The sequence below is a fragment of the Cynara cardunculus genome (assembly GCF_001531365.2).
Source record: "Cynara cardunculus var. scolymus isolate 2C chromosome LG 1, CcrdV1, whole genome shotgun sequence".
In the NCBI taxonomy this organism is placed as follows: domain Eukaryota; kingdom Viridiplantae; phylum Streptophyta; class Magnoliopsida; order Asterales; family Asteraceae; genus Cynara; species Cynara cardunculus.
This window is the reverse complement of record NC_037528.1, coordinates 1,703,012-1,716,478: the sequence shown is the minus strand read 5'-3', so window position 1 is coordinate 1,716,478 and position 13,467 is coordinate 1,703,012. Positions and strand designations below refer to the sequence as shown.

The 13,467-nt window shown below is 35.2% G+C and overlaps 3 protein-coding genes across 6 annotated transcripts; all 3 read right to left on the bottom strand.

Moving 5' to 3' along the window:
• Positions 1–486: 486 nt before the first annotated feature.
• LOC112527141 (derlin-1-like) lies at positions 487–2,634 on the bottom strand. The gene is made up of 7 exons (XM_025137588.1): positions 2,470–2,634; positions 1,982–2,117; positions 1,824–1,897; positions 1,646–1,739; positions 1,443–1,571; positions 1,115–1,275; positions 487–886 (listed from the first exon to the last, which is right to left on the bottom strand). Exons 1-7 carry the CDS (start codon positions 2,484–2,486, stop codon positions 655–657), a joined length of 843 nt encoding a protein of 280 aa, XP_024993356.1. The 5' UTR covers positions 2,487–2,634; the 3' UTR covers positions 487–654.
• Positions 2,635–3,006: 372 nt separating this feature from the next.
• Positions 3,007–7,479, bottom strand: LOC112518699 (ceramide kinase-like). The gene is made up of 13 exons (XM_025126490.1): positions 7,211–7,479; positions 6,530–6,691; positions 5,744–5,911; positions 5,557–5,649; positions 5,363–5,455; positions 4,696–4,921; positions 4,586–4,612; positions 4,408–4,492; positions 4,174–4,323; positions 3,976–4,077; positions 3,535–3,891; positions 3,359–3,425; positions 3,007–3,284 (listed from the first exon to the last, which is right to left on the bottom strand). Exons 1-13 carry the CDS (start codon positions 7,382–7,384, stop codon positions 3,147–3,149), a joined length of 1,842 nt encoding a protein of 613 aa, XP_024982258.1. The 5' UTR covers positions 7,385–7,479; the 3' UTR covers positions 3,007–3,146.
• Positions 7,480–9,948: 2,469 nt separating this feature from the next.
• LOC112523631 (probable isoaspartyl peptidase/L-asparaginase 3) lies at positions 9,949–12,958 on the bottom strand. Of its 4 annotated transcripts, none has more exons than XM_025133302.1 (7): positions 12,874–12,958; positions 12,346–12,517; positions 12,195–12,259; positions 11,626–12,003; positions 11,482–11,540; positions 11,121–11,225; positions 9,949–10,238 (listed from the first exon to the last, which is right to left on the bottom strand). In XM_025133302.1, the coding sequence occupies exons 1-7, from the start codon at positions 12,919–12,921 to the stop codon at positions 10,019–10,021; spliced, it is 1,047 nt and encodes a 348-aa protein (XP_024989070.1). In that variant the 5' UTR covers positions 12,922–12,958; the 3' UTR covers positions 9,949–10,018. The 4 variants fall into 4 exon arrangements, with proteins under 4 accessions (XP_024989070.1, XP_024989089.1, XP_024989080.1 ...); XM_025133321.1 differs by having other exon boundaries at positions 11,626–12,013; positions 12,368–12,517; positions 12,874–12,955; XM_025133312.1 differs by having other exon boundaries at positions 12,368–12,517; positions 12,874–12,949.
• Between the last annotated feature and the right edge of the window lie 509 nt (positions 12,959–13,467).

Below are 13,467 nucleotides of genomic sequence, written 5' to 3'. Positions count from 1 at the left end.
TGATTCATTTTATAACTGTTTTTCTACTCATTTGATTAAAATAACTAAAGATTTTGTATCATTTTAAAACATCTTTGATAGATTCTTCAAAATTGAGAAAATAGAGATTTTAGGTGTTTTTTTTTACTCCAACAGATTTTTTAAAACGTTTAACAAAATGGAGAAAGTATGAGAAAGAAAATAAAATTTTCTTCAAAAACGAAGAATTCTCTAAAAATAATTACTCATGAGTGAGAAATAATATTTTTTTTATTAACCTGAATATCCAACCCATTATGCGAGCACACTAATCTCAGGACGACTATATGCTTTACAAATAGCCTGGAGTCACCACATTTGAACCTCCGTGACTATAAGAGGATTTTTATTTCTCCTTGAATTTGAAACTAAAATTTTTATTATTTCTATCGATAATATTTTTGGAAATCAAGTGAATTGAGGGGTTCAAAAATAGTATTTTGGACAATTTCACCATCGAACCAAAAAGTGGATGCTTGCATGCTAACAATTATGCCAGAAATGCAAGTGAGCATAAAGAAATGAAGTACAATTTATGTTACTTAAACAAGACTCGTAATTGCCGATTCATTTTCGCCAATAATATAAGCATCTCGTTATCGAAATAGTACGAGATAATGACAAAATATAGGAGTGTCACGAGCTACGTCCATCTAGACGACGGCTCCTGCCGCTAAAAGCTCCTCCATTTGGTGGTGGCGTGCTTGTTTCGGCCTCCCGAATATCCCTCGCTTGACCCCTTGTTGAAGCACCCGAGGTTCCACCGACACGAAAGCCTCTCCCTCGGAAAGCAACGCCGGAGGCCGGATCTCTCCGAACCGGACTATTCATTTGGTATCCCTTACCCCAATACGCAACGAGCTTGTGACTATAAAACAAGGTTTAAGGACAACAAATAACCAAACATACAATAAACCAAACAAATCCAGTATATCGCAGATAAGGTCTAGAAGATTAAGATATACGCGGATCTTGCCTCTATCCCGAGGTATAATGAAAACAACAAAATCGACCCACGATTTGGCCATTGTGATCATCGATGTTTGTTTTTGGTCACTTGAAATTTGCAAAAAGTGAAGGAAAATTGCAAGGATACACCCAAAAAGGAGTCTTGCAGAAGTTGCTGCCACCAGCAAGGGGGTGAAGAACTGTCAAGAAGTAGTACAAATGGCCAACACCAATTCCTAATAAACTTGGCATCAATTGTTTTCCAATCACCATATCTATAGCAACCATAGCCCAAGGTAAATAGAACCCCTGAATTCTCATTCACAAAACAAACAAACAAAAAGGGATCAAAATCAATCATTCTTTCATAATGAATATTCATGTAATTCATTATGAATATTCATGACATTCATAATGGATATGCATGCATTGACCCTGACTCGAGTAAAGCTTCACAAATAAGAGAATCAAGATACCTTCAACTCTACAAGACCTTGAATGTTTACACGTGTGTTAGGGAGCTCGCGACTCCACACATAAACGATCATGAAAACCAATGAAGATCCCATGAATGGAAACCAGAAAAATGGAATGGCAGCCACAGCCTAGAAATATGCCATTAGTCTAACTAAAACAAAACATTGAAAGAAAAAAAAAGATGGGCAATTTGCTAGCATACCAGTAGCGAAAACGCTCCAAAGAAAAACATCCATACATAATCTGCTGTCCTCTTGTCGAAAGGACCTCTCTCTAAAGAAACCCCATATCGTAATCTGGAACAACCAACACTAACTTTACAGAAAAATCTCAACTTTAAAGAAGATCTCAAAGTTATGATGAGATTAGGGGATGTTTACATGATCCATAGGCGAAAAGCGAACGACAAAGAGAAAGATCCGATGAAGAGGAAGTTAGTTAAAACCCTCCAAATCTGCACCACAGAAACATTAGTGGTTTCACTATCTGGGTAGCTGATGACGCTTTCGAAATTTGCATAAAACCCAGTGATCTTTACCTGTAACTTCTTGAAAACGTCTCCATAAAAGAGAGCCATGATCCAGGGGTCGTAATACGGAAACACACAGGCTGCAGCCATTATAAAAGTGACTGTCGCATATGTCTTGGCCACAGGCGGTAAGGAATTATAATACCTGGTTATATTGAGCGTATTTCAAGTGACGTAAAAAAGACCAATCTTTTGGAGAAATAAATCAAGATCCCTGATTTTTAATACTCGTAACATGTCCCATATACAAAAAGAGATTATAATCCCACATAGATTGGTCATAACATCAATCTCACTAAAATCAACCCATTTTGGAGAACTAAATCTTGTTTTCTTAAATTCTTTCAGACAAGTATAGATATTTATAAACACCATCAAACAAGGATGTTTGTTCTAGCTCCTGTTATGGAACGATTTCAGAACCCGGAATACACAAAGATGATAGACTTCCTAAGAATTAGATGGTTAAACAGAGAAAGAAAGAGAAGGGGACTTACTCCTTAGGGGTAGCCATTGTTGATGATGGAAGTTGGTTCTTCTGTAACTAATCAAGAAATCAACGAAATGGCATTTATATAGTTAAAATGAATCATTAATTTTGGGAAATTTTCAAATAAGACTTTGGGATCATCACAGGGCCCAAAGAGAAGTTGGATCAAGCCAGTTGTCAACGGAAGCTCCTTTGGCACAGAGTAAGCATCGCTTTCTTGAATAGGTCAAGCTGCAGTCTTCTTCACGTTAGTCATAGTCTTGGTGGAGCACTAAAAAGAGGGTCGACTCTTTCAGTTGACTCAGGGTCAAGCGACGCAGTAAGGAAAGAAATGCCCAAAATACCAAAAAAAAACCACATAGGTAGGGTCTGAGGATAGGATGTACGCTAACTTTTCCTCTACCCTAACGGTTAAAAAAAGCCAGAATAAAATAAACAAAATTCTATTAATTTTTATGATGATTTTGGTATTTAGGTTATAGTTCAGAATGTCTATAATGTTGCCACAGAAATGAGCAATAAAACGAACACGAAAAAAAGGGTCTGCAACAGGTAATGGTGCTTGTTCCTGTATTTACATTAATAATGATTTACAAAGAAATACACGTGAAGCATCATAAGAAGGAGAAAGATAAGGGTATAGATACAGCAGGGGTAGAAGTGTCAATTTCTCATCCGACCAATCTACGTTTCAGGGCCAGAAGCAAACAAACTAATAAGGCCACGAAAGACTTGTGCAGAGAGTTTTTGTGCTTTAAGGATCTCGCCATCCACATTCCACACGCTCTCCTCCCCAGAAGAAGTGAATGTGAAAGTTGTAGTCTGTGGAAATAAACGAAATGTTAAAGAACAAAGCGGATATTGTTTTTATTCAGAAAGACCAAAAGAAACCATACTTTATGGTGTTCAACGAAATCAAAATTCAGAGGGGTTCCACCCTTTCTTGCTAACTGGGTGAGATGCCTGCATATGCCAATCAGCCCATCATTAGTCATCCATTCACTCTCTCTGTACCACGTTTGGCAATTGAGTTGAAAAAATAAAGAAAATGCATCAGATAGTATGATTTTACCATAGATAGAAAGCATGAGAGCAATCTTTGATCAAAACAAGATGCAAAAACCCATCTGAAAGGTGTGCATCAGCAACCAAACCATCGGGTGCTCTTTCATTTCGACAAGAGATTACAGCAGCCCCAATGCTAAGAAACCGTCCTTTAACTCTCACCCAATTTGATTCTTGATGCGGGTCTGGTGTTTCTATTTGTGGGATGGCTGAACTAGTGTTACAAATATCACATTTAGCACGACAAGGCAGTCTTTCCGACTTTTTAGATAAGCCCCAAAAAGTCTTTATCCTTCTTGCATTGGCACCCACATTCGGTTTTTCTGATTCAACTTTCATATATGCTACTTTGGCCTCATATGACCTAACAAAAAGTAAACAAAACTAGGCTGAAACAACATATCAGTAGCAGATATCAAGTTACTAAAACAAACATGTAGGTGAATACCTGTGCCTGAGGAACACCTTTGTCCCTGCATAATCATATCGCTTTGGCCCCATCCAGCGATATTTCTCGCTCTCTGTAATCACATCTCCATAAAATCCATAACTGGCAAGATCCAAGAAAAAGAGAAAGTGTAAAGCACACATAAAGAGAGAAAAAGTTCCAATTCTTTCTGAAGAAAATGCCAAAAATAGTCTTTACCCAGCAAAGGAAGCTGCATAGCGTACAAGAGGCTTGTTCTTGGACTTGCTTGACTTTTCCCATCTCACGACTTGAGCTATATCAAGAGATACCCTTTTACCCAAGATAATTTGAAGCGCTGACGTCATAGGATCCCGAACTCCAGTTGTGCTGATGGAAAGTGCAAAAAGTATCCACATAAAAACTTGAAGTGAAAAAGGGAGATTCGTAGAAAAGAAAGATGCGAGAAATTACCATATTACAATAGCATCAGTGGAACCAGAAGGAATCAGTCCAAATCGAAATCGCTCATTTGGGAAAGATATTTCAGAATCTTGATCTGCTTAAATCAAAGACAGAAGTAGTTGCTACAATAACATAACATGGAAAAGAGTCCCACATATATTCATACTATAAATGTAGATGATCTAACCTTTGTTGGAAGAATTACTTCCGATGCCTGCAAGCCAGATGCATGGTAATAAGTGCATAATCCACAATCAATAGAAGCAAAAATGAAGGCTCGTGTAGAAAAGTGCGTACTGAGATCTATGGCTTGTGATTGATCGAGTGGCGGCCTTAAGAGAAGAGCAGACTCATCCTCACCAGAAACCGAAGGCTCCACAACAGTTACAGTTGGATCATGAAGCAATACGTTACTTTCTGTTTCAACAGTTTGATCATCATCTGGAGGGGGAGGTGGATAAGGAGCTCTATGTCTTGACAAGAGAATTCCGTTAAGAATCTCGTTAAAAAATCCATCACCACCCTAAACCTCATCAGTTGATCAAAGAACAAATTAATAGGATTTGAAAATTTTGTGGCTTTTGTATCAATATCATAAAATAGATACCAGCTAGTAGCTATAGAGGGAAGTTATGAGGAAAAACCCCCCAAAAAAATGAAAACTGAGGAACACACTGGTGACTATTCATCTGGACAGTATGCATATGTGCCTACAAGTAATTGAAGTTGTTTCTTGGTTTTTTTATGCATATGTGCATGTTATGCACAGGTGCATACTGGACAAATTGCTTACAAATTACTTGCATGTGCATATCGTCGAGGTGAACGGTTAACAGGGTGTTCCTCAAATATTCATTTTTTTGCGGTTTTCCCTTGAACCTGACCGGGTAACTATATTTGTACAAAAAAGGAACTATGAATTCTGAAGTTCTAAAAAATGCCAATTTGGGAATAGAATACTCACGACAGCTACAACTCCGTCATACAAATTAAGCTCCCTGTTTGTCATAGAAGTCACAGCCTCAAAAGCATGCCCAGCCCTTTCTGTAACAATAACCTGTAGAAAACACTTCATCAACATTTTGGCTAGGTTTTATATCAGCATTGAACTTAAAAATTCTCATATTGAACGTGCTAAGTTTTATATCAGACATGAACCTTTGTTTTCACTTTGGCTTGTGAAAAGATAGGAGCTAAACTTTCCCAAGTTCGACAACCATTTCCTTTTCCACTTCCCGGATGAACGTAAACCTAGTAAACATAAATGAAACAAACAGTCAAACAATTTTCTTAAACCATGTTTTCAGCAAGATGGAACAGTGGGAGTACAATTAATAGAACATACCAGAAGATTCTTAGGCCGGTCGGTTTCCATGCTTAGAAAAGTTTTCATCCTGTTCACCCACATTAGACATGTTTGCTTATCCACATGACCAAAAGTGTACACAGTTGGAGCCCAAAGAGAAGGCTGAGACTTGGACCTCTCGACACCATGCACCGTGAAACGATACATCTACGAGCAGCGTATGCAAGAAACTAATCACTTTCAGAAGAAATTAAACACAACAATCGAGCAATCCCCATATCCATAAAGGTGTGAACTTTCTATAAGGAACGGACTTTTTAGGATTAGGATTGTCTAGAAAATTATCAAAAGACTGCTTCAATGTAAAATTAACTTTTGGCACACATTGATCCTTGAGGTAGCTTTTGGTAGGCATACATGATTGGAACCGAATTAGACATAACAAGTTGTTTGTCTGGTTTTTGGTATGACTAGGACTAGATAAGTTTCCCATAGAAGTTGTCTGATGGTTTTATATATTAGTAATTTTTTAGTTTCTGTCCATCCTTGTCCCATCTTGTTCCATCAATTTTGGTGGAACTAAAAAAGCTATTTTTGTCCCATCCTGTCCCACCCATTCCCAGCCCTTCTCCCTGGTCCATGTCGTGCCAAACATGGAACATTGAGTTTTTGTCCTGTCCCATGTCGCACCAAACGTGGGACAGTGAGTTTTGTCCTCTCCTGTGTAGTCCAATGTACCAAACGCAGCATGAGGATATGGTGTGATGGTGTCATAAAGAGTGACAAAGGAGTAACAAGAAATCTAGAGATATGACTAAAACTAACCTCAGATGAATGACCCAATAACAATCCAGGGTTTGTGAGAAGGGTTTCATGTACCAACCCCCAATCTATAAATTCAACAGTGTACACATCTGAAATGTTGATTGAGGTATCACTTTTGGAGACAATTTGTATTCCTAAACAAGTTGACCCATCTGCCTGGTCCTTCAGCATAACAACAACAACAACAACAAAACATGTAAGGTCAATCTCATGAAATGGTTCGATTAGCATCTAAACATGTGATGGGTACCAATCTTAAAAACAAGAAACAAAATGTTATATGCTTAAAACTACTAATAGGAAAATAACCAGCATCTATTTCATCCATCATCCATGTAAATTAACAAGCCATTTTCCACGATTACAATTGCATAAATTGTACCACAAGCATTCAAGATTGATGAGAATTATTGACATAATAAACTACAAAGTTTCTTCATCCATATCAATTAGAAACAAAGAAAAATCTAGGATTAGGTTTCGAAATGAAATTGGAGAGTAATAGTGGGGAGAAGGGAGCAATTCTTGATATCAATTTTATAACTGCTAACAGACTACTGTTATCCCTCAATTTAACTGCTGTCTGAACGAATTCAGACAAGTATCAACCAAACAGTTTAATAAGAAACTAAAAACTCAGAAGACAAGAAAAACAGTCTAAGATAACCTGGAAAAACTAACATTGCAAAGGGATTCCATTAATTTCCATGATAACCCGTCTGGTTTAAGGGTAAGAGAAACCTCTCCAACATGATCCAAGAAGAAATTCGAAGTCAAAATCGACGGTTCTTCACCACCAATATATTGGGTATTTGCTTGAGAATCATCGTCTCTCATGAGAGAGAGAGAATCCATATCATGTAAAACCCACAAAAGCAAAAACGAAGTAACAAAATCACAAAGACGGGAAATAGTGTCTTCAAAATCTCTTGAAAAACTAAATCTTGAAGTCAAAACTAACGAAACAGGGGTACACCAGTCAAACCCTTGATTTGTTTTTTAATGGAAGGATCTATATCAAGGTTTGCTGCGGATTTACAGGGATCATACGGGTGAGAGAGGAAGAGAGATTATCAAGAAACAATAAATGTTTTTTACTTGACCTCAGACCATATTAAGGGTTATTTGCGATGGTTTATTTACAACGCGTTATTACCGGTTTAACATCGATATAAGTTAAAAGATTTAATCGTTTAACTTTTTCAAAAAAAAATTATTATTAGTTTAACATCGATATAAGTTGTTTATTCAAATACCTAAAAATGTTTATTATTGATGTCACATCAAAATAAGTCAATAAGTTATTTTTACAAACAATTTTAAACAAATTTCAAGATTTTAGAAAATTTGGGGTAAATTTTTAAAATACGTTTTTATTATTTTTTTTAAGTTACAGAAAAAAAACGTGATTTTTTAAATAATTCCTAAAAAATTACGAATACATCTTCAACACTTCAATCCACCAATGAAACCATTGTAAATAAAAATAGAGATCTTTAAAAAACGAAAGAAATAACATAAATCATGAATTAATTAAATCCTCGTAAATATTATAAATTTTGATTTTATTTATGAAAATTTCATAAAATATTATATTAATAAAAATAAAAATCTTTGAAAAATTTATATTTTATTAAATAATATAAGTAATATTATAGACTTGGAAATAAAGAGTCGATTAAAATTAAATGCAACTTTTTGTTTATATAAAATTTTAATTTTAGAAATTTCTTAAAAGATCCGTTAAAGTTGCATTCAACAGGAATAAAGTAAACAAACAAGAAAGGGTCTTTTTTTGGGTTTCGTATGCGACAATGGTTTCTCTTAGTCTCGTCTATGGGCGAATTTCTACTTTTTGGTTTAACAAATTAGCATTTGGTACACAGACATAATTGGATATGACTAGACATAACAAAAGTATGTATGATGTTTGGTACGACTAGGACTGGACGAGACAGAATTAAACAAACTACCCCCAAAAATTATTTAATGATTTTAAACATTATATAATAGTTATAATTAACATAAATAAAGTAAATAATTAAATAATTTAATTTATAAATATTTGTACGTAATTTTCATATAATTGAATACATACATATATAATGGTACCAAATTGAATGAAATTTTTTATATAATTGATGGTAATGGTAATGGTGGTGGTGGAGGTGGTTTTGACTATGGTGGAGGTTGTGGTGGCCGACGGTAGTAGTGGCAACGGACAGTGGTGGTTATAGATGACATGAAGATGGTTATATAACAAACTATAGTAGATTAGTAATATTTTAGTTTATGTCTCATTCTTATCCCACCTATTTTGGTGGAACAAGAAAAAACCTCTTTTGTCTCATATTGTTCCAGTTCTTGTTCATGTTTCTATGTCACGCCAAACGTGGGACAATGAGTTATTGTTCTGTTTCATGCTGCGCCAAACATGGAACAGTGAGTTTTGTCCCACCTGTCCTATCCCGTTCCATATACCAAACGCAGCTTAAATGCTAAATATTTATTTAAATTGTTTTTAAGTTAAATGCATCAAATAATAAATTGTTTTTATTATAAAATTGTATTTTCATATTTTTTTTAATTATAACAATATATTTTTGAATTGTTTTTTAGTGCATTATATTTTAAAAGATTTACCTATTATAATAATCGGTATCTAGAAAAAAAAATTACATATTTCATGAAAATTGTAGATTTTTTATTAAAAATGTATTTGGAAAAAACTTATAGAAAACTTGATAATATTTTTTGAATTTATTAAAACAAATAAATCTAAAAGATATATAATTTTTTTATTTATGTGACTGATATTTTTCTTCTCGTCTTCTCATAAATTAGTTTGTTTCTCGCATAATCCTCCTTCATATATAATAATCTATAAATAAAATTACTGAGGTTTTTGTAAGAACTTGCATTGTGGAGTTTTTTTTATTGAGGTTCTTATTTTGTTAATGTACCAACGATGTGGTAGGAAAAATATGACAAATGAGGTTCTTAGAAGTTCCACCACTATGGATGCTATTACATATCATTTAAACAAGAAACTTACGTCCATCCAATTAAACATCTGACATCGACTTTGAATTCCCGTTGGAGGATGAGGCCTTTTCATTAAAATGAGTCAGTATCCAGATGATGATGTCAATAATTTGATGAATGAATTTCACGAGTGATTGTATAATATATTAAATAGAATCTTTCTAACATATCTTATTGTTCTTATATACAGCATTTCACACGTGAAAAGACTACGTCTGTTTATAGTTAGTTATCTATCAACTTTTACTGTTATTAATTAGTCAGGTTCATGCAAATGAATGAGAATGAAAATGAAAATGACTGAGAATGAATTTTCATTCCCCCCATCTAACTTGGAACGAAAATTTGAGCTCTAGAGGAATGAGTTCATTATATTATATAAAACAAAAAAAATTATTGCAACATGTTTATAACAAATAATTGTAGAATAAGCTCACTAAAGGCTTAAGGATACACAGTGATGACCTCGACGTCATCCATAGTCGGGCTTCTCACCGAGTACTGAAACGTCCATCCATAGCAGGCACCGGCATGCACCCCATTCTTGTCGACTGCAAAGATAGCGCCGATGAACTTAGGATACTTCCTTGCTATTCGTGATATTGCATCTTTTGCAGCAATCCTTGGTTCCATTCCTAATCGCATACTCTCCACGACTTGATAACTGAATTAATCAATTTTTATATACAAATCAAAGATCAACCTCATACTTTTTTCGCAAGATGGTCTTTTTGAAAACAATGCTTCTACTCTTCGAGATAGAGGACAGGTCGACATACATCTCACCACCCCGGACCCTGTTTTGTCTTTTGGGGGCTGCTTACTTGTATAGTGTCCATAAAATAAAGAATGAAGCAAAATAATGCATATGATCAAACAAGACCAAACGCCCCCGGAAAATGTAGAACGATTGTTTCTATTAATGGACATTCTTCAACCACAAGGATGATGCCTGATTGGTTTGAGTTTGGCTCAAAATGTCAAAAGTACTAGAAGGTCCCAGGTTCAAATCCAAGGAGGAATAAAAATCCCTTGTGGCCACGAAGGTTCAAATGCGGTGACTCCAGGCTATCTGCAAAGCAGGTGGATGCCCTGGGATTAGTCGGCTCGCATAACGGGTTGGATATCCAGGTTAATAAAAAAAATGCAACTTGGCATGTGAGCATGTGTGTTTGTGTGTGTTCATGGTATCAATATTTTCAACATATATCTATACAGATGACATATTCTAGTATCTGAATATGATGGTTTGTGCAGTTAGCAGCTTAATGAGCCTAATAGGACTCACAACTTATTCGTTTAGCTATATAACTGTATGGTAGTGGCTTAATGTCACTTATTTAGTAAGATTCTTGGGGGAAGTTTTACGCGGAAAGTCAAGTTTCTTCCTAACTTGTCCCTCCCAGTTAAAAAGCACGCTCCTTCCATCTAATTTATGCAGACAGATTAATCTACACAGACAACTTTATTCATATAGGACTTATTGGAAAACCAACCAAACAACCCCTTACTCTTGGAGAGAGAACAGGCTAATGTTTAAGATTACCATGGCAAGAAACGCATCATAATATCACCATCACCAGTTGCACCACAAGCTCCAACTTCGTCATCAGCATACGAAGAAGATCCAGCAATCGGTCCATCACCAACCCTACACTAAATAAGTAGGATAAAACACTACATAAGAATGTAAGATGCTTATATCCAAACAAAATTTACAAAAGTCCAATCTCAGTCAACTATCATAGATGTAAGTGTGTGACTGTGTGAAATGCCTACATATCCATTTGAATTCTAACTCATGTGACCTTAATGTCATCAAATATTAAGAGCATCCCATGATCAGGAGTCAGGACTACCGAAAAGCCAAGACTACTTGAAAAAGAATCACGATATAAAATGCATACCTGCCAGGGATCTTAAAACTCGCACCATTGGTTGATGTACCAACAGCAATGTGTCCAGACTGAAACCACAACAAGATTTGATGAAAGAAAAGATTGCATTACTAAAAGAAACCAAGAAAACAAGAATGAAAAAAAGCAACGTACTTTATCGAATATTGCCATGGATATTGTGTCATGGTTGTGCAGATTCACATTAGATGATTTTATTTTGTCCTCCACCAAACATGTCTTCTGATCAAGATTTACATCTTTTCTCAGATGATAAGGACCACAGCTGTTGATAGGTACAACATTTTTCCTAAAATTAGGTTGGCATTGATTTTCTTTCCATTTAGCCCACTTTTCCATTGATTCTGTTGAGCTAAGATTTGAAGGTCCTGGAAGACCCATTGAAATGGCAAAGGCTGATGCTTGATCTCCAGCAAGCATAGTGTGTTCTGTGTGAAGCATTACCAATCTTGCAGCTTTTATGCCATCTTTCACATATCTCATGGCAGCAACAGCTCCAACCTCCATTGTTGCCTATATGAATCTTACCAGTCCCAATATACAGTGCAAAGTTAATGGCTTTTAAACAAAATTAAAAAAATGGGCAGCACCAAGATTCAATTCTCTGAATTCATTTTGGGTTTACTCCAATAAAGAATTTGTGATATCATGGAGAAAACCCAAAATCATCAACTGGGCATAGTAGCAATGTTAAGTGTTGTTACCCCATTCATGATTAAGGCATCAATTGTAGTTTCACTGTTCTCATCTGGACTTCCACCAGGTCCAACTGTTCGATATAATAATTTTTTCATAAAATACAAATTTCAGTAATGATGAACACATAAATGAATCGTTTGGTTTGAAGAAACCCACCTGTACCATCACATCTAAGTACCTCACAAGCTGAACAACCCTCTACAACTGCATCAATGGACGATAATCCATCATTGATAGCCTTCCATCCAGCTCTAACAGCTTCTAAGAAGGGCCAAGTGCTTATTACTAATGGAAATTTACTGGAACTTTCAACCTCCTGTCCAGTTACCTAACAAAAAAAGAAAAACTTAATGGTTTTGAAGTTGAAGATCGACCCGTTTGACCTTCAAAGGTCAAAATTGAGCCTTAATTAATTCCATTTCTGAAAAGAAATTCACAAATTATAGTGTATATTTTCTCTAGGTTTTCCTCTGTGTAGTCGATATTCATCTGACTTTCCAATTCTTGCAACAGACATAAACTGGTGATATGATCAGACAACATACGTAAAAGTAATAAGCTCAAATCGAGTGAGGTGTTACCTCTGATTCAGACAACAGTAGTTCATACCCAGAAACGATTAAGACATAACCGGAAATCGAGTCTCGTACCCATAAACAGACATATGCAGATATAAGAAATTACCGTGGATAGCAGCAGGGCGATGAGAAGGAGATGCAAGACGGCAGCCATTTCCAGCGCAGACGGATGGGAGTGTTTACCGATGAAGTCCACCTGGCTTCCCAGCAGAGGGAATAAAAGATGTTTCAGTAAGTTACAAGTTTAGTCCCGGAACTTATGATCAATCTGCAGATTTAGTACAATTGTGATATTTTTGCATCTTTAACCATATTTAGATAGGACTAGTTTGAAAAAATCCAATAAACTTTAGTGTTTGAATAATTAAGTTGTTAGACAATTTTTTAGAACAAATAAGTCCTTAGACATTACAAAACATGTTAAATAACTTCTTAAACTTTTTAAAACATGTTAGATACATTTTTGTGACTTATACAACTGGTTAATATGATAAAATAATAAAAAAGTCTGGGAAAAAAGCCAATGGACTTTTATATTTTTGACGATTAAGTTCTTAAATATTTTTTGAACTAAAAAAATACTTACATTTATAAAATAAAATAAATATACCAAAAAAGTACTTACATTTAAAAAAGATTGTTGATGAAATTTATTTCAATTAGAAATAAAATATATTATGTTAATGATTTTTTAAATAAA